Here is a 21,279-nt window from a genome sequence, read left to right as displayed (position 1 = left end):
TCCGATCATGTTTGGCCTTGTTATATCCAGAGTCCAATTAAGCTTCAATTAAAGCATAATTTAAGTCAAGCAGAGTAACGTCAGCATAATTATGGGGTATAATGTATATATTTATCTATGATTTTACGTCACTCCTACGACAGGTCTGGATCACTCGTAAATTCTGTTTGTACCTGAAAGAAAACTTAAAATACGAAAACACTGGTTAATGCCTAAATTCTCTTAAATAACTCGCACACAGACTTAAGAACAAATCTGTTCGTACGAACAGATCTTGCATGAGGCCCATTGTTCAGCACTTGACTTGAAGTCAATATATTTGAAGAGAAATCTCGAACTAACTTCCATTTGGGAGTTTTCTATTATCTTTGATAGATATTTTAATTGGAACATGAGCTTAAAGTAAAAGTTAAATGTTTCACTGTTGATATTTGCGTTGGAAAAAGCACTTTCCTCACCCAGCATGTTGGAACATTGTAAACCACATATGACTCATCTGTACAACAGCTATTATGTAAAATAGGACGCCGATTAATCCTGCTGGCCTTGCTGACAGTGATTGTACTACAGAATCTGTGCTGTAAGTGTGACTCATATTCAGTAGATATCCTTTGGGCCAAATCTGGAGACATTCGCCCCCTGACCTCCGGGCTGCTGTTGGATGCACTGCAGAAGGAATGCTTTTAGTCTTGCAGCCTGTGTCCGATAGACATGGAAGTCAGAGGAGGAAGAAAGATGGAGATGAGAGGACAGGCTGAGCTTTGGCGTCTGAACAGATAAGGCTTGAGTGTGGCACGATGGACTCAAGACCGGCCACTTGACACTCTTAGATAATAACCCCCTAACAGCTCACGGTCAGTGTGTGTTTGCATGTGGCTGTATGGCTTTGTGTTGATGGAGATGGAGCACAGGCAGGAAGGGGCAGAGAGGCTGGTTTGGCAGAGCCGATGCTTGTGTCTGTACACATGATGGTCGTTTTGGGAGACGTCCAAAGTGCCATGCGCTGACTGACTGACATCATCGCTGTGATTCAGGCATCGATAGTGTCAGGAATGTAAAGTGGAGAGTGTAGGTATCAGGATTGATGAGGCCAGATACGCTCAGCAATTTTTCTTTTGTATTTGTCTATTTCAGGATGTTTTTTGTTTATCCTTCTACTAACTTTCAAATCTATTTTTGAGAAGGTGAATAATGCTAAAAAGTCCCTTTTTTAAGTTTCATTTTCAGCATTTTAAAAATTAATTACACATTAATAAAGAGTTTAAACACTTCTTAAGACAATGAAGCTCATTTTGCATGAAAATATGTTAATTTCTCCCTGTTTTCACCAGAAATCAGCCTCTTGTATTTTCAAGATCACAACATATAACCTGTTAACATGAGAAAACTCAATATGGTTTCAAGGTGCTGTCTACATTAACACCTAATATCTATCATTATCACTGTCATAACAACTGGGGAGGATCTGTGAACTGTAAAGTTCAGCAAATGGCTGCTTTGAGCACATGTTGTCACGGCTATGAAATAACCTATACACACAAGAGTGGACCCAAGAGCAGACTCAACACAGGTATATGAAAAGAAGAAAGTCGATGAATTGAGCCCACAGCGAATCCAGTCCAGAGATAAACTCCAAGAGAAGAAGGAGAAGATTCAGTTATATTCCGGGAAAGGAGAATCTGTCGCTCAGCGAGTGTTTACTATGCACCCAGGAGGGGTCCAGAGTTGGGGGGATATAAGGTATAAGACAGGAACAGGATGTTTGCAGGTGATAAATCCGGAGACAGGTAGATCGATGGAGATGTCCAGGATCACAGGGGTCTGGACGATGAGCACGAGAACAACCTGCAGATCCTTAAGAAGCTGCTCCAAATGAGCACAGATTGACAACAGGAGCAGTCCAGACTCCGCCCCAGACTTGCTGGATACCTGCTCAGACCCGGCCTGGAACTCACACAAACACAACACCACAGCCAAGTGCAATCATGACACACATGTTGGCATCTGTGGAGTTTTTAGTTTTTAACTCTTCAGCCAGTAGCAGCTCACCAAGGCTGTACAACTGAGGGGGAAACAGACTTTACCAGGCTGATCTAACAAAGAAAACAAACCCGTTATCTTGGGAAAACAAGCCGAATCATCTTGGGATAAACACATAAATTTATCCATTATCACAAGAAAACAATCCTTGTTATCTCGAGATAATGGTATAATTAACTTTTGTTCCTGAGATAAGGATTTTAGAAACTCTTGAAGCGTGGCCTTTCCCGTCTCCCGTAGGTTTGATATCCCGCTGTTCAAAGCCAAACTCCTTCTCTGAAAGGTATTTCATTGTTTTAAATGGTTTAACATAAAACACGAGCCTGTCCGGAGGGGCCAGTGGTGCTTTTATCTTCCTTTCTCTCTGGTTATAGATTTCATTTGTAATGAGGCAGTAAATAACAGTTATTTGTATCAAGGAAAGGCTCCCCTGGCTCTGAATGGATCATTAGCAGAGACGCCTAGAAGCCCTGGACAAAGACATTAATCCTCACTGTCCTGCTTGGCAGGTTGATTTCAAAGACTTACTGCAGTACAAATCCTCTGTTACACATTTTGACATTTATTTTCATTAAATTATTGTTGTGCAGCAGTAGCGATATTTCACCAAAGCCATGTATCAAGCTCCCAACAGGGCTTCCACATTCAGGAAAATAACTTTTCATCTTCTTTTATGGATCAGATAGTTACTGTTGTGAAAAGAAAATACATTATATGCTTCCTTTTAAAAGCATTGGATGGAAAAAGTGTTATTTAGGCACCTGCAGTACAATGAGTTTGCTATTTTTCAATGTTCTTCCTCCTAATACAACACAGTAACATCACACACTGTACCTCTGTCATTTTGGTGTTTAAGTGGCTCAGAATGCAAAAATACAACTCGTTTGTTCTGCTGTGAAAGTTGCTGAGGATGATAATTAGATGAGATGAGAACCCTGAAGAAGGAGACTAAAACTGATGAACAGGGCAGAATTTAAAGCAATATATCATGTCTTTGTCCTGATGTGAAACAACCCTTTGTAAGCATGTTTCCTGTTCCCACGAGCTTTAAAACGTGTCTTTGTGTAAATGCGTGGACTTTTAATGCAGCATTAAGGTAGAACTACTGTGTTAAGAGGGCATCACTGCATACCTTTATTCTGTAGAACAAAGACTTTAGACCCATCCATGAATGATGATCCATGTCAACTGGTGTGCACCTAGATAAGACATTTCCATCTGAGATGCTTGAATAAGCTTATTTTTCTCCAAATTTGTTTGCTTTTTTTCCATCCGCACCCTATGGTTTCCTCTATAGATGGATGCTGATAATGGATTATGCTAAACAGAGTATGTGGCAGCATCCATGGAGGCAACAGACTGTGATGTCATCTGTTGGGTAAAAATTTGTGCTGAGGTCCAGTTTTTTCACCCCACTCCTGACAATCCAATCTCATGATAGATGGTGAAATTGTTGTGTTGGTCCTCAGCGAAAAATTACGAAGTTTAACAATAAAGGATAAAAAATGACTGGCAACCTCTTGCCTGATTGCAACTGGGATAGGCTTCAGACCTCCAGGATCCTTCATTTGGATTAAGCGAGTATAGAAAATGGATGGATGATTAGAACCTAATCTTTTGTCCAATCTTTTGGCAACACTTCAAGGAAGGAAACAAGCCGGCAGTGGAAGGTACTGATCTGGGAGTTCATGCAAGAGATGTTTGGTTCGAGACTCACCCTGCTGGATGTCTTCTGCATCGTCTTTGAACTTTTCTACTTAAATCCCAGTCAAATAAGACATGATTTGCACATACAGCTCAGGAGGAACGGTTGGTGGCTCGACTCCAGATTCCCTGGGACAAATGTTGAAGCGTCCTTGGGCAAGACGCTGAACCCCAAGTTTCCTACCGATGCATCCATCAGTGTGTGAATGAGTAGAAAGCACGTAGTTATAGACTAAGACGTGCTGTATGAGTATGAGTGAATGAGTGAATGTGGTGTTGAAGCGCTTTGAGTGGTCAAGTTAAACCAAAAAAGCTACATACAAGTACAGTCCATTCAGCATTTACCGTGTGCATGGGTAGGTTTATAAGTTTCACACGAACACTGCCTGGGGATATGTCGCCTCCTCACAGTTTACAAGCATGGATTTGAACATAACTACATTTTGCACATGTGCACAAGTATAACTGCACATTTCTGCAGAGAGAAAATGTGCAATAGACCAGCTGGTCATTTGGAAATCCCAACAGACCTGAAGGACTGGACTCGTACTGATATAACTGCACAGAAGACTCAGCAGACATCTCAGGAAATGCTCATGTCACAAGAGCCTGTGGTGGAAAATGTTGTACTTTAAGGTTTTTGTTACTGCGGACACTTTAATCCCCACTTTAAAAGATTATTAGCTATAATTTTAATTTTATTATTAGGTGATAAAGAACAAAGAATCAAAAGTATAATATATATAATCTAACTATTAATTTGACTTCACCACAAAGCAGCTCTATTCATTTTAACCTCAGTCTCTTCCATTTTCAATCTGTGGTCCCACTGCAGAGCAAAGCTAAAGCACCAACAACATCACCAACACAACCAAGCTCGCCCTGCACAGCTCTGTGGGGATTTATTAGGATTTCATAGCCATGGAGCAGAAATTTCGCTTTCCAAAACTGAAACATACCTCCAGTATTAAATGTCTAAAATCATGGCAAATTTACCCTGAAATTGTCTATGTTTTCTTTAAGGTACATCGTACCGCATTTCAGAATATCAGTTGTTCATTTTCAGGCGTCATAGAGCTGATTCGGGGATAAAGACTGGCTTGGAACTGGATTTGCTGTGTTTGCTTGTTTATATAGAAATGTATTTCTGGCACACAAAGTAACACGATACCCCGAGCCTGGTGCAGCTCAAAGAAGACACCGCATCACCTGCCCCACTGTCAGCATCACATAATTAAGTGCTTAATGCACGAGGGGGAAAAAGTAGGTCCAGCTCTTTGCCAGCAAAGAGTGTGGAATAGATTTAGGAAGACAGTTCGTAATACTGCTGAACCAGATGGTGATAACGTAGATCGATTAATCAGTCACCTGAATAATCAGACTGATTTGATTTCCTGAGCTTTTTGAAATAATCTGTAACAGAAACTGCTTTTAATTGTTTTTTTTTAATGAACAGTGAGAGTACTGCAGAGAACAGAATATATCCGCTTACTTAATATATCGACTTAAGACACAACGCAGACTTTAATGTTGAGTTCAGTGCCTTTTCATCTAATTTGTTATTAAGTTTTTGTATCTTATCAAAAACGGCTGTGAGAGTGGGTCATCCAATAACCTGAAGGTTGGCGGTTCGATTCCCCCTCTCACTGCTCAAAGATAACTGCCCTTGAGCAAGGCACCGTACCTCCCCAACATCTGCTCCCTGGATGCTGTGAATGGCTGCCCCTCCGCTCCAGTGAATATGGCATCTGTCTCCCTGAGCCCGTGCATGTGTGTGTTCAACAGGCGTCGACCTGGATGGGTTAAATGCGGAGGAGTTATTTCGTGTATCTCTCTTCATGACAATAAAGTTTCAACTTAAAGGGGAACTCCGGTATTTTAAGTCGTCCCAGTAGAGTGCCTGTGTAGAATTCCCTCCGTTAGCTCTCCTATAGCTGCAAGTAGCCACATAACAGCAGCTATGAGCTATAGTACAAGTTTGTTCATTCATTCTTCTTAAAGTATTGGTGAAATAAAGACAGATAATGCCTTATTTAGAGGCTGCATCGTCCCTGCCCTGTTCAATCTGTTATATGGATATACGCTGATCGAGACTTATCTAAATAGCTCCCGAAGGACGCCGACTTTCACCAAACTGTTCTCGGTGAGTAGATGAACATATTTCATGCCAGAAATAAGGTCCAGGTTTAAAAATACCAGAGTTCCCCTTTAACTTATCAGAGCAAAAACAGATCAAACTAAAAAGCAAAGTTTTATTTATAAAGTGCCAAATCACAACAAAAGTTGTCACTCTTCAAAGATACAGCCCAGTTCAAGCCAGTTACAATCCAACACATTTAAAATCCAATCGATTCCAATTCATTAGATTCCAAATGAGTCCGATTCATACAGAGCCAATTAAAAAAAGAGGAGATTTCAGTGAAACTCTTCGATTGAATCTCCTGTCCTGAGCGTTCACAAGGTGATGGTGGAAAGAACGAACTCCCTTTCAACAGGAAGAAGCCTCCAGCAGAACCAGAACCAAGAAGGAGCGGCCATCTGCCTGGACCGGCTGGAGGTTGAAAGGACAGGAAAGAGGGGACAACAGGCACCCAAACTGGCAGCTGGTTCCACAGAGAGGGGCCTGATAACTGAAGGCTCTGCCTCCAATTCTGCTTTTAGAGACTCTGGGAACCACAAGGAAACCTGCAGCCTGAGAGCAAAGTGCTCTGTTGGGAAAATATGACAATATGAATTATTTAAGACATGATGGAGCTCGGTCATTAACAGCTTTATATGTGAGGAGAAGAGTTTTAAATTCTGTTATGAATTTAACAGGAAGCTAAACCTGGAGAAACATGATCTCGGCTGTTCGAGCTCATCAGAACTCTGGCTGCATTCAATAAACCAGTATTGTTTGAGCATGAATACAAATTGTTCTGGAGAGAGGAGTGTAAACATGTTTATTCCATTATAAAAAAAGAAAAGAAGTTTAGAATTTGATTTAATTACATTTGTTTAACTGAAGAAATCAGATGGCATGAAAGATTGCATGAAATAAAAGGAAAAAAGTGACTGAAAGTCATGATTTATTTGTGTATGATGTCATGGCCGTGACATCACAGTGTCAGCATTGCATCATGCCACGTGGTTCAGCAGCACACAGTAGTGCTTACAGATGTCAGCGGTGCTTTCATGGATCTAAAAGTGAGAAAAAATGAAATGACAAATGAAAGCAGACTGCTTGTAAACAGCCAGGTCTCCGTAGACCTCTGTGCTAACATACACTGACAGGTGACTTACAGACAGCGTGAGGGAAATGAGTCATAAAGGATGTTGATATCTCTGGTGATAACTGTTGTTGCTGCAGTCTTTCTCGCTCTCATCACTCTGCCGCTCCTCTCATTTAATGCTGGTGAGGCCAGTGTGTGCAGCTGCCAGCAGGCCACAATATTTCCCTGTATGCCTCTACTAGGAGACAGTGATGAGCAGCAGTTAGTTGTTGGACCCCAGAGACTCTTTGTAGTCTAGCAGTGAGCTGGTTGTTCCCTGCCTGTGAGGAAAATGTCCAGTGTTTATGCTAATGCAGTAATTACTCAGCAGTGGCGTGAAGTACAGATTTTCTGTCACAAAGCAGCAGCCTTTCAGTCCATCACAGAGAGAACGACTAGCTGGACCAGAAAGGGTGAGAGTGGAGAGAAAACTCCCATCTGATGAGTTCAGATCGGTCTTATAAAACAGTCATTTTAATTTTGAGACCTTAACGTCACAACAATGGTAAGTAGACTCATTTTATGGTAATCTGCTCTGTGTGGGGCCAGTGGAGCAGTGATGGAGTCTACAAGAGCTCTTTTATTGGTTATAAATGAAAATGCAAGGTCTAATAAGCTCTGATTATTTGTTCTGATTGTGTTGTGACTTTTCAAAGACTTACAGGTTATGTTAAAACTAAGGAGAAACATCTGTTGAGACGAACACATACAACCGTTTAATTATCTTCTAACTTAGATCTTCTGGAAGGTCGAGGGTCTACACAATACATTCAACCAATATCCCAGCTAAACTCAAGACCAAATGAGAGAACAGAAAAGAAAACACCGTAACATAAAGTACCAACAGAAGTCAGACCTCAGATAGCTTCTTTATATCTCCTGAAGTTCCTTTAGGGACCTTTTAGGATCATGAGGGCACTACATTAACCTAAGGCATCACTAAAGACAGAAGACAGTGTTAAAATGATGCTGATAACAATGGATGAAACGTTCCCAATATGCCCACGACGTGTCCCAAATGTCAGTGCTGGGTTTGATGTTTAAGGGGTCCAGTTTTAGAAGAGTTTAGAGACTTTTTCCTCTGGGTTCCAGACGTTCCAGGTAAAGCTACACCGCCAGCGAGAGGCTTTTTGTGGCTGCATGCACTGAATTAAGTCAGCAGACAAGTCTGCCCTGTGAGTCAAGCTTGCTGGCGACAAAGTTCTGTACATTAGATATAAAACAAATCGCCAACAGAATATATTCCACGACACAAAGTGTTTCGATCTCATAAATGTAGGGCTGGATAGCGTAGTGGTATGATTGCCACCTTCCATGTGGGAAAGGTATTACCTCCAGTAGGGGTTCTTAGGCAAGACCCCCTTAGCCTACATGCCTATCTGTAAGTCGCTTTGGATAAAAGTGTCTGCTAAATGCATAAATGTCACGGCTAGCTCAACTAGTCGTCTCCTTTGAAGTGATGACCCAAACGCAGACGCTGTAGGCAGAGGTGGAAGTGATAGCAAAGTTTATTGAGTTAAGGTGGTGTCGTAGATCTTCGTGGGGAAGGGGAAGGAGATGCTCTGAGTATAGAAGAAGATGTTAGGAGATGCATAGAAGAGATTCAGGTGTCCTTACTGTGTAGATGAGTCTCCAGGTAGGAGAGGAGGAGCCGTATTACCACTCAGGGAGTGAGATAATCTGGCGAAGACTGGAGCTCCTGCAGATCCTTAAAAAGAGTGTTCTGATGGGGGTAGATGGAGAACAGGCAGGATAGATCCAGCTTCCGCCCCAGACTCCCAGGAAACCCGCCCCGACCTCACCTAACACTCAGAAACCAAACAGCAGCCAAGCATGATCGTGACAATAAAGGCTCCAAAATGCCACGACTGACATGTTTTCTTACTCATTTTCCCTACACGTCTTGTTATGTCTGCACATTGTAAACTTTTATATTCCACACTGTTGATTTGTTTGATTTAAGTTTTAAAGGCGGGAATGAGCCCAATTTGAGACCCATCCCACACATCATTTCTACAGTAATTTCCCTCTCACTCAGAATGGCTGGAGTTAGGAGCTAAAAATACATGGTTGGAGTTTTAGTTCCTGTCTTGTCAGCCCAGAATCTTACATTTTGAGACTGAGCTCAGTGGAGTCAAGTCTTGAATTGAACCAAGCCCACAATCTGAGGGCTGCGAGGCCATTTTACATGCATACACATACAGTCTCAACTCAACTAATCAGCTTATTTAAGCAGTTTGAAAGAGGGCAGGAGAGAGCTCTTTCTCCCACCTGATCTTATCCCTTTCTCAGTGCTCTGAAAGGCAGACTACAATGCTTTCCAAACCCAATCTAACTGTCCAAGGCTAAACAAAAGGAAAAACACAGTCTCTTTGGGGAGGAAGCAGCGTCTTTCCCCATGGTAACTGTAATGTTTAAAGGTCTCATCACATTTATTCCCTGAACAACAGGTTCAGGTCTTAATCTAATTAATCTTAGATGAGTCTCATTTGGTTTGACTGTACATTAATTCAGCAAGTCAAAGAGAAAACATGTAACAAACTACAGTTTTTCACAGCTAACAGAAAGCTGTTTTCTGGTGTGTTTGTGTGTAACTAATTGGACCTGAGGCCAGCTCTCCCACATGGTGGAATAAACAGCTAAAGTACTGGTCAGCCAAAGGTGAAGTCCTCAGAGCCAAGACATGCGTTATTGCTGTGTGAGTAATTGGAGCAAATTATTGGTCAGCACTTTTTGTAAACATGGGTAATAGGTGCTGTAGACCCAGACATCTGCAGTGTTTGAAGGGTTTACAGTACAGGTCTATTAACCAGGACCCTGCTCAGGTGCTGAAAGGGTCTTATTTTTCTCTCGTGTTCACGAGTCGGTAAGATCGAGCTGATGTATTCACTTTTATTACTGCGCTCGGCCAAATGAAATTGTGCAGCAGATGGTGCCAGGAGAGCAGGAAGCGGGGCCCAAAAGCAGAGAAACATGGCTGAGTGGAACTGTTTCAGGTGGTTTGGTTTCAGATTGGAAAACAAGCTGTCAGGCGGGTATAAACATACAAAAAGGTACCTATATACCAAGAGTGAGGAGTGGGAGCAATATGACGGTGAGACATTAGAAAGATGCCAAGTTCAAATACGATGATGGATAATTAGGGACAGGTAAGGTGGGCATCATGGAAGATATTCAGGGGCATCAGGTAGGCAGATGAGCTGTAAATTAGATTATTTCAGCTGATTAAATCTTTTAAAATCTCTCCTGAAATTAGTTGAACTCTTTTGTTAACACCACTTCTCAGCAGTCTTCTCCCTTTACCTCCGGATGGGCAGATCGCTGCACCTGAGGTGGAACCCGACGAGCACATTGGTGTCGTAATAACTCTTTGCTGAGGGGCAAATTCTCCCCGAGGCGTTCATTTATTGTTGCTTCTGTCTGTGTTTGCACATTTCCTCAAATAGCTGGTCATGGTCCTGCTGTCTTTGTAGTCCACAATCACCCTCTCTGCCTGGAATAAGTGGGCGTTTTCACTGCTTCTCTCACGCAGCAGCCGCTGACTTGTAGATAATAAGGATGAGGATAAAGGGAGTGGGTGAGTTTGGAAGGCAATGGCCCCGCTGATAGTGATGGTATGAGACTGATCTTCAGTCTGAAGCAGACTTAGCTGGGTAGGGGTGTCACACCACTGAGTCCTAGAGAAAAGCACACACACAGGTTTTTACAGAGCGGGAGTCATTTACAGATTAGCCAGGAAATGGTCACAGAAATTATGGGCGATACAAAACATAAAGACGACTCATCAGGAAAATTATATTACCAGCAGGATATTTGATGTATTCCACAAGAATCTTTGCTCATTGCTCACAGACTATTTCCTCAACTGAAGAATCTCTGTGCCTCCGGCTTCTAATACAGCCAAACATCAAGGTGGAGTGTGGCCTGATGGAGGAAAAGGAGTGGAACGGGAGTTACTGATGAGGCTGATGAAGGTTGTGATGGGAAGTAGGTGGGCTGCTCGAGTGTCTGTCCAGAGAGAGAAAGACAGAATAGAAGTTAGTTTTAACACGATGAGCTCAAAGAGTAGCAGACGAGGAGGCAATTGGATTAGTGTAGAGACTTCAGAGCCCAGAATGACAAAAGTCGGTGTAATGAAGAGGAGCAGAGAAGTAGGGAAAAGTCTGAAAGGCAGGCAGTACGAGAGGCTTCATTTTAATACGTATTCACTGAAGTTTCCATGTTTGGGAAAAGATGAAACAGGGTTTTCTGATTGACAGGTTTGTCTGTCCTTTGTGTTTCTAATTTTAACCCTCCAAGCCGGTAATTTATCTTTAATCTGCCAGCCTTTGATCCTGCATGAAAAATAATGCAACCAATCATTGGACACACACTCGCAGTCATTGTTTAGTCTCTGTGGTTTTAAGAAACAGGCTCAGGTCCTGCATCTATTTGTTTTAAATGTGTTTAGTTTGGAATCGGACATATAAAACTGTAAAAAGCAGCTTTTTTTACCTTTATGTCTCCTGAAATTCTGGTTTAATCTGCATCACATCTGTATCGCTGTTTATCTGTACTTTTAATCAGTCCTTGTAACTGTTTTTAATCTTCTTCTTCCTCATGTTTTTCAGGGCTCAGCTGATTCCTACACAAGCCGACCGTCTGACTCAGATGTTTCCCTGGAAGAGGAGAAAGAGGGTGGCCGGCAGGAGCGGGAGCAGCAGGCCACCGTTCAGCTCGAGAGGGCAAAGGTCAGTTTCACCTGAAAGTAATGAAACCAGGGCATGAGATTATCTGAGTATGCATCTTTAAAGAGTCCTTGTCTCGTCCCACCAAATAATTGTGATGGCATTTCTTCATATTGAGCAGCCAAATGTAAAACCTTCCGGTTAAATTCCTTTTTTTGGGTTTAATTCCGTCGGAATCAGAGGTTACAGCTTTTATTGCTCATCGACAGTAAGACTTATAATGTATAGTTAGCTTTAAAATAGGAGACAGATGTGTCTACTATGATTAGTTTGGTATCTCTTGAACATCTGGTTGTACTGTTTTTGCATCATGGGTGTAATTTAGAACATAAGCAATGTTAAACTGTGTCAGTGACATGCACAATATCAGGACCTTAGAAGTAAAGTAGCTCCGGCACACAAAATAAAGAGTGTGTGCAAGTTTAACCGTATTTCTGAAAAGGTCGGGCCACTTATTGAAGTTTTACTAAATACTAATGCAGTCATTTCTGCATTTAATTAGAAAATATTGCAGAAAACATTAATTCACTGTTGAAAATAAGTTAGTTTTGTTCTTGAAAGTTAATTGTTATAACAATTTTAAATAGTATAAGAGCCTTATGTTTAAAACTCATAATTTATTAGGTTATTAGGTTAAAAGGTAACAAATATTTGGGTAGAAAAGCAACATCTGAGTAAAGCAGAGTGTTTCAGAGATGAAGATTTGGAGGAGTTTAGTACTGATAAATACTGTCGTTCAGCTACAGATTTATATGATTATACAATATAATTAATTCAGAGGATTTGGAGAAATCTCTGCCAGTCTTCTTTGCCCAGAAAGATCCAGAAACTCCGCTATGTTCTCTGAGTCCAAGCTCATCAAAGATGGAAATCAATGTCTGGTCTGACTGATTAAAATGGGAATTTCTTTTTGTGAATGATGGGAGTCTCGTCCTTCAGGCAAATCAGGAGAGAACTCATCCAGCTTGTTATCGGTCGGTAGTTCAAAAGCCAGCATCAGTTATGGTTTGGGGTGGATGGTATAGGTCATGTGCACATCTGTGAAGACGGCCTTAATGCTGAACGATGAATATAGGTGTTGGATCGACACCTGCTGCCGTTTTATTTTCAGAAAAGCCTTCAGCGAGGTAATGCAAAGCTATAGTGTGCACTTTGTGGTCCTGTGCCCCTGAGGTCTGGACCTTTCTTTGCACATAAACATGGTCCTCTGCACATCTTTTTAAAATAAAATGTTTGATATTTGATATTTTGTCTGTCCTAAATCATTCCCGTTGGTTTGTACTTGGATTGTGATGTAGCCTTCAACACTAATTAATCAACACCATCATATTTATCTGAGCTTTTAACTGTCTGTAATCCTGGCAGAGCTCTGAGGTCAACAAATCAACTTTTGCTGGAAGTGTTCAGGTCCAAATACAAGCACTGGGGTGACCGAGCCTTTTCTGTTGCTGCCCCCAGGCTCTGGAATAAGCTCCCCCCCCAGATGCGTCTTATTTCTGGCCTGGGCCTCTTTAAATCTGGGCTAAAAACATATTTATTTCAGATGGCTTTTAATACCCAGTAGTATGGTGACTCTTTTATATTATCTTATTCAATTTTGCTGTATTTTATTTTATTGCGTTTACTGTTATTTTATTGTTTTGTACTTATTCTTTTCTTTATTTATTATCTGATGTAAAGCACTTTGGTACCGAAATGGATTGTTGTAAAGGGCTGTATAAATAAATTACATTTACATTTACATTTACTAAGATTATTAACAATTTCAGTTGCCAGATACTGATTGTGCATTCAGATCTATTCATCTTGTTATGCCTGGATTAACTTAACATTTACATTGTTACCTTTTAACCTAATAACCTAATAAATTGTGAGTTTTAAACATAAGGCTCTTATACTATTTAAAATTGGAATGACAGTCAACTTTCAAGACCAAAACTAACTTATTTTCAACAGTGAATTAATGTTTTCTGCACAATTTTTTAATTAAATGCAGAAATTACTGCATTAGTATTTAGTAAAACTTCAATAAGTGGCCCAACTTTTTCGGAAACACGGTTAAACTTGCACACACTCTTTATTTTGTGTGCTGGAGCTACTTTACACAGTTTAACATTGCTTATGTTCTAAACGTTGAGTTCCATAACAGTCATGTTGCTGATGGTAGAAATACATGCATACATTTATGCATTTACATGTGGAAGGTGCCATCTTTGTCAGGGTGTCCTGGCGTTGGATTGGGATCTTTTACCCTCCCCTGCCATGTGCAGTAGTACTGCTCCCGTCTCGTAGCCTCCTTTGTCAGGAGGTCTGAAATAGCTTCTCCTCAGCAGCGCCCACCCGTCACTGCAGGGCAGGTTTGCTGCTGGGTGAGCCCACTGGTGCTGAAACAGCCGCCTCTGCTAGCTGTCTCTCTCTGCTTCTGTTAATTTGAGTTAAATGAGTTGATGTGAACATCTCTGTGATCTGAATGTTCCCGTCTGTCTTATAGAGTAAAGCAGTGGCATTTGCTGTGAGGACCAATGTGAGTTACTGCGGTGCGTTGGATGAGGATGTTCCTGTGGCTGGCACTGCTGTCTCTTTTGATGCCAAGGACTTCCTCCACATCAAAGAGGTACAATTCAATTGAAATTCGGTAACGCTATATCTTGAATTTAGTCTGCACTCACAAACAAGACTCACATCAGAATGTGTTACAGCTATCTCAGTCCACAGAGCATGAAAAAGGGTTGAGTCCATGGCTGAAAGCAAGAAGTTTGGACCCAAACGTGGACCAGCTGGAGACAGGATTTGAGAGAACTAAAAGTCTTTATTGTACTCGCAAAATGAAAGCACTGCTTGGCAGGAAACTCCAGCGAACTAAGAATAATACTTAACTAAATCCAAAAATCTGAACGATAATGCATGAAGGCAGAACCAGACAGAAAACCACTGAAGAAATCATCAATGAACTGGCAGCTGACATGGAAAACTGGAGATTAAGTAGCGAGAGGACGTAGAAATACATGTGCAGTCAGGGAGAACCAAAAGAGGAGTAACAGGAAACGGGAACCTAAACAAAGCCCTGAACAGAATAAAACTGGTCTGAGGACAAATAAAGGTAAACTGAGACGCAATAATCCAGAAGCTGCACTCAGATCAGGACTGATCTGACACCAAGACTGAAAGATAAACACAAGAACAGAACTGAGACGAGAATGCATCAGAAATATAAGAAAAGTGAGAACAACTAAGAACAGACCCTGTATTTAAGGTGTGGGACCATTGTATAGCTGAAAATTTAGCTTTTGTAACAAGTGACAAATAATGAGAAAAGGTGGATGTGAATCAAAACAGGAAGACTTGTTTCCCAAATCCAACTAAACTGCGATTGAAAACAGAAATGAAAAGTTACTAAAAACAGATACACGTGATCCTTTTTCATAGAGGTGGAGACAAACCCTGCTTCAGTCTGCAGGGTTAAAGTCCTTTGGGTCAAACCCAAGCAGCACAAAGGAAGCAGTTTCTTGACACGAACCGGGTTCACTTTGCATGAAGGTGAGTCATCTAATTCAAAGTCTCCTCAGGTTGTTCCTCAGATTCATCCTGGAACATCATTCTCCATCCATCCACCAACTAACAGGCCAAACAACACAGAAAAAGGTTACCATGTCACAATTATATCATCTCTAATGTGAAACAAGGAAGTCTCAGTCAGGACAGTTGACCTTTTCGGGTCACCGATGATGCAACGGGCCATCGTATGCCATCAGAGCAGGGCCGCCCCGCTCTCTCTTGAAGACTCACCTTTTCTGAGCTTGTTTGCTCTCCATTTATGCCGAACTTGCAGTTTCTACATGAATGCTGTTCCTCTCCATCAATGTGTTGAATGTGTAACTGAAAATCAGATTTTTGCTGTGAACAAACATAGCTGTTAAACATTAGCCGGGTCTTTTTCCTTATAATAGGATAAAATAAGGTGACTTTTTTGATGAAATTCAGGTGCGCTGCCTGAAACCAGTGCTCAAGATAACAATAAAGGGAAAGATCCATCCATCCATTTTCTGTACCCGCTTAAAGGGGAACTCTGGTATTTTTAAACCTAGATCTTATTTCTGGCATGAAATACGTTCATCTACTCACCGAGAACAGTTTGGTGAAAGTCGGCGTCCTTCAGAAGATATTTAGATATCTGGAGATCCATATAACGGAGTGAACGGGGCTTAGACGATGCAGCCTCTAAATAAGGCATTATCTGTCTTTATTTCACCAATACTTTAAGAAGAATGAATGAATGAACGTGTGCTATAGCTCTGTTAGCTCATAGCTGCTGTGTTGTTGTTATTGGTGGCTATCGGGGGCTAATAGAGGGCTTTCTACACACTTGTCTACTGGGATGATGTCATCGACACGCCGCTGCAGCACAGTTTATTCACTCCGTGCTCTGTGACAGTCGGCTAACTTCACACGGAGTTTGCTGCTGATAGTTTTGTGCAACATGGCAGGATATTTATCAGATTTTGACGACATGGACGACAACTTTGAGTACGATGGACGTTCTTACCGGAGTGAATAAACTGTGCTGCAGCAGCGGGTGTCGATGACATCATCCCAGTAGACGAGTGTGTAGAAAGCCCTCTTTACGCCCCCCGATAGCCGCCAATAACAACAACACAGCAGCTATGAGCTAACAGAGCTATAGTACGTACACACGCTCACACTCACTCCTAGAGACAATTTTAGAGACACCAATGAACCTGACATGCATGTTTTTGGACAGTGGGAGAAAGCCGGAGTACCTGGAGAGAACCCACACATTCACAGGGAGAACATGCAAACTCCACACAGAAAGGCCCGGGTGGGGATCGAACCTGCAACCCTCTCGCTGTAACCACTACACCACGTGCAGCCCACAAAAAGATCCCTTCCTGCAATTACTCATGAAATACTGCCGACAATCAGCTTGTAATCTCACAACATTTAGTCATCACACGTAATAATCTTCACCAGAAACTGGAGTTTGCTATAACTGGAGTTATAATAAGAAGTTTAATTAAGGCTGGCCTCAAGGCTCTTCTTTAAAGGCTGCTTCTGACCTGCTGAGGAAATGTAGTAGCTCTCCTGGCCCTCAGCCGTCCTGCTGTCCAAACCTTGGACTGTTACTGTAAAAGGTGAAGAAAACAGAAATAGCACCGAGTCTTTAAGGTCTTTGCCTCTCTCGGCATTGATTGTGGTCCAACTGTTTCTTTCAAGTAAAACAAAACAGATTTCAGCAGTGCAGCCTCTACCTAGCCAAACTTTCCTTGGCTTTAGCTGTCGCTCCACGCTGTGAATGGGGACAGCTTGAAAACTGCCTTTGTGTTGCTACTATATCTCATGCCAAAATGGATGAAGTCTCAAATGAGTGGAAAGTGTTTGTAATCGTGAATGAACATTAATAAGGTATATAAACAACATGAATGATCGGTCGTTATGTTCCATACGAAGGAATAATGTGAAATCCTGTTGTTTTATCAGTGGTTTTTTAATGTATTTTGTTTTACAGAAGTACAATAACGATTGGTGGATCGGCCGCCTGGTGAAAGAGGGCGGCGACATTGGCTTCATCCCGAGCCCACTGAAGCTGGAAAACATCCGACTTCAGCAGGAACAGAAGCGAGGACGCTTCCATGGGTGAGCAGAGGAGAAAGGCTGAGCATGGGAGGATTGAGTGGGGGGGGGGCTGCTGACAGCGGAGGAATCAGCAGCAGCAGCGGTAGATACTGTAGAGACGACAGATCAAAAGGGATAAAGTGAGTTGGAGGGTTTAGGTTTATCTTGAGGAGAGAGACACTTTAGAGATGAGTAGAGGCTGGCAGTTGAAGCCACTGATAAGCAGGAAGTCAGGTGGATAACAGCCAAGTTGTGTGGTGAGGTGCGGCCCCTCCGAGGTGTGCCTGGATTGTGGCCATCGCAGAATTTTCCATCAGATGGGGCTTTTGGGTTATAGCCGGCAAGGTGATTAATGATGCTGTGACAATGCCGGGAGATAAAAGACTTGCCACCTCGAGTCATTTTGCTTTTGCATCTCGTTTCTGTTGTGAAAAGCAGTTTTGGCATTAGCCTCAGCCTCTGAAACATATGCTCACAGTTACCTGATTTATATCTATGTTGCCCTGCTTTTATTCATATCTCATCAGCCTTAGTTCTGCTATACCTCAAAACATTTTCAACAATTCATTCAACTTTTCACCCACTTATTTAAGTATTTATCCTCCATCTTTAGCTAATTCTTTTTAGCATGATGAGTTCATATAATACATGATGATTCTTTTTCTGTTCACCATCATTACTGCAGCAGTAAATCCAGTGGAAATTCCTCCTCAAGTCTGGGAGAGATGGTGTCAGGCACTTTCAAACCAAACCCAAACTCTGCAGGTCAGTCTCACAGTTACGTCTGAGAGAAAACTTCAGTATCTGATTCACAAATATTTGTCTGCTGTTACTCATGCAGTCTAGTCCTGAAATTATTGTTTGCACTTAGTCACACGATCTTTTCCGACTTTTCCAGGAAAGCAGAAACAGAAAGTGGTAAGTATGATGAAGAAGTTATTATTTCTAAAGCATCTAAAGGCTTATTTCTCCACTGTCTTTCGTAGATTTTGGGCTCCTTTTTTACAACCCAGTTGTAATGAGTCTTTTATGCATGTTTTCAGAGATCTGGGTGTTTGTTACTGTTACAGGAGATCTGGTAATACTTGGTTGCCAGGTTGGAAATTGAGATGATTGCTGTTTTCTTTTGAACTGACAAAGATCTATTTCAATAAATAATCTCTGCAGACATTTTTAACTTGTGTAAAACACCCATTTAAAAAAAGAGTTTGTCATTTATAAAGTAAATGTGCATGTATACACACTGATGGTGGGTTAGGGTTAGGGTTATATATATATATATGTCCATATGATCTATATATACTTATCATATGAGGTGCCCTTCACAGATTATGACTTTTATTAGCATGTTACTCTTTGAGGAGTCTATAAAGGATCTATAAAGGATCTATAAAGCCTTCTACTTAGCATCAGTGATATCAGTGATGGGATGTGAGATGTTTGCACAGAGCCCAAATATACCCAAAAGAAGCAAATTCCAGCCCAAAGAGCGGCCTTTTCACCCGACTGTTACTTATGATGTTAGAGAAGTATCATCAGCTGCTGGATTCATTCATCAGAGATTTAACTTTCTTTTTTTATTGGGATCAAGTGTAACATAAAGGGTACATCTTAAATGTCGCTGTACAACCTTTGGTTGTGTGGTCATGATTCAAATCTAAGCATTTTTTTAATGAACATTTTATTAGAAAATTGACTTTGAACACATTTCCTTTAAATCAGTCTGTAGTTTACCACCAAGGTTAAGACTAACAGTATATTGTCATTTGTCTGAATCTCTACTCGTTTTCATATTTAACAGGATATTTCAGTAGCGTCACGCAGCACCTCTGCAGATAAAAGGGAGTTTTAGGAGAAGTTTTAACTGTCCTTTTTTGTTTTAGTCCAACTCTACCCCGTTTAGGGTAAATGTCGCCGTTAAACTAATCCAAACCTCCTCATCACTTGAAGAAAAACGATGAGAAGAATTATTGTATTTTAAAATCATCCCAAATGTAACAGTTGTGGAGCTGTGACCGACTAAACTTTGGGATGTTTTTTAAGGTCATGAAACATTACTTGGTTTAGGGCATGTTACCAATACTTGAAGACCTCAGAAGACACACGTATGATAGCAGAGTTTGACCACAGCTGTGTGTTCCCACCCCTCCAGGCTGAGCACGTCCCTCCGTATGATGTGGTTCCCTCCATGAGGCCGGTCGTCCTGGTGGGACCGTCCCTGAAAGGTTACGAGGTAAGACGTGCTTTAATCTGGAAAGGAAGTCCCTTATTCAGCACTGAAGTAGGTGAAAACACGACCATGTTTCCTTTGTGTCGTGGCATTTCCTCTTAGTGCAAATACATCCATCACAGGCCAAGCTGCCTCACGTCTTACGCTGAATCCTGTAAGTTCTTGACTTCTGGATTAGCTCCTTTAGTTCTCACAGATATAACATTAAAATCAAAACTGCTCATCGAGATCAGTCTGAAATGCTGTGCAGATGATAAAGGAAAGCCAAGGAGGTGACGGGAGCGCTGAAGTCAGTTGTCATGGAATCGCAGTCCTCGCCTCCCATTCTGGTGTTGCCGTGGTAACAACCTTCTGGGTAAACCGCATCACTCTGAAAAAGTGGAGCATGGTTTGAAATTAGAAACGCAGAATGATGTGACGTAAAACCGAAGGCTCTGTTATATTCAAATGTTTGTTTATTGTGTCCGTGGGATGAAGCGACCATCGGGTTGTGCTGCAGTTACATTTACTAATCATATGACGATAAAAAAGAGGAATGTGCCGGGTTTGATGCAGCTGCAGTGCTGGAACCAGCATTTAGATTCAAGTGATACGTTTAAGCAGCGATAAACCATTACAGATAAAGGTGTGCATGACATATCATTATTAATATGTTTTTAAATAAATAAAGGGAAACAAGTGCCTGAAATCTGTAAAAATGGTATTTAGACTTTTTGAGTCTAAATTTAGCTCTACACAAGCTAAATTGTGGTCACTGTCAGGCTTCTTTGAACAAATCAGAGGCTCAGACAAACAAAACAAACCTTGGCCTTGGGTGAAACAAGTCAAACCAGTTGGTTATGTATGATTAAGGGAAGCTAACATAATAAAGAAGGACAGGTGAGACGATTTCTGAAAGATATTCAGTTCAATTCAATAATACCTTATTAGTCCCCGAAGATTAATGTTAAAGATTATTATAAGATAAACAAAACATAAGGAAAGTATTAATCATGATAAATAACTTAACATGTTCAAACCAGAGTAGGAAGACACATTAACTTTTTTAATCCCACCCCTTTTCCCACTATTTTCCCACTTTTACTTCCTGTTTCCGTCCTTTTTTGCCATAAATCTTGTAACCCCAGTAAAATGCCAAGAAATAAAGGTATTTACAGACATTTATACATATACTCACATGTACATAGACATACATGTGCACATATATACATGGTTACACACACACACACAGAGTGTAAATAGTAGGTGAGAACCAGAATCAGAGCCCTTCGTCCTTATCATACCCTGCAAAAACCATCATTTTGTGCCGCTTTTTAAACTGAGTCATGCTTCAGTTCATCACTGAATCTGTTCCACAGCTTCACCTCATATAGAGATGCAAAAACCTTTTTGTGTCTTCATAAATATTACCCCAAACCTCTGCACAGTGATTCAAATACGGTGAAATCAGTGAACAGGAGAGAATGTCGATGGATTTTTGGTTCAGAACATGTTTTGCTGTGATTGATACTGAAATGCTATAAAATGTGTTTTATATGAGCTACGATACTGTTGCCGACAGATAATATAAAATAAATGAAAACCTGATGTAACATGTGCCTTCTTTTACCTTTTAAACCTGATGTGAAGCTCATTCTGCATTTTCAAAACCCAAGAGCATTGATAAACATGATTTACAATAAATGTTGAATTTCTA

At 41.1% G+C, this 21,279-nt stretch overlaps 1 protein-coding gene across 2 annotated transcripts in view; it reads left to right on the top strand.

The window, feature by feature from the left end:
• cacnb4a (calcium channel, voltage-dependent, beta 4a subunit) overlaps positions 1-21,279 on the top strand; it is a 40,418-nt gene that overhangs the window by 13,249 nt on the left and 5,890 nt on the right. For both annotated transcript variants that reach the window (XM_072397494.1, XM_072397495.1), the window contains 6 exons: positions 11,606-11,725; positions 14,214-14,336; positions 17,247-17,374; positions 18,039-18,118; positions 18,252-18,271; positions 19,506-19,586. In XM_072397494.1, the coding sequence (XP_072253595.1) occupies positions 11,606-11,725; positions 14,214-14,336; positions 17,247-17,374; positions 18,039-18,118; positions 18,252-18,271; positions 19,506-19,586 (552 nt within the window). The remainder of the gene's footprint in view (positions 1-11,605; positions 11,726-14,213; positions 14,337-17,246; positions 17,375-18,038; positions 18,119-18,251; positions 18,272-19,505; positions 19,587-21,279) is intronic.

This window comes from Leuresthes tenuis, unplaced genomic scaffold (genome assembly GCF_036924035.1).
Source record: "Leuresthes tenuis unplaced genomic scaffold, fLeuTen1.0.hap1 SCAF_12, whole genome shotgun sequence".
NCBI classification, from domain to species: Eukaryota; Metazoa; Chordata; class Actinopteri; order Atheriniformes; family Atherinopsidae; genus Leuresthes; species Leuresthes tenuis.
The sequence above is the reverse complement of the archived record's forward strand: the minus strand, read 5'-3'. Positions and strand labels throughout refer to the sequence as shown.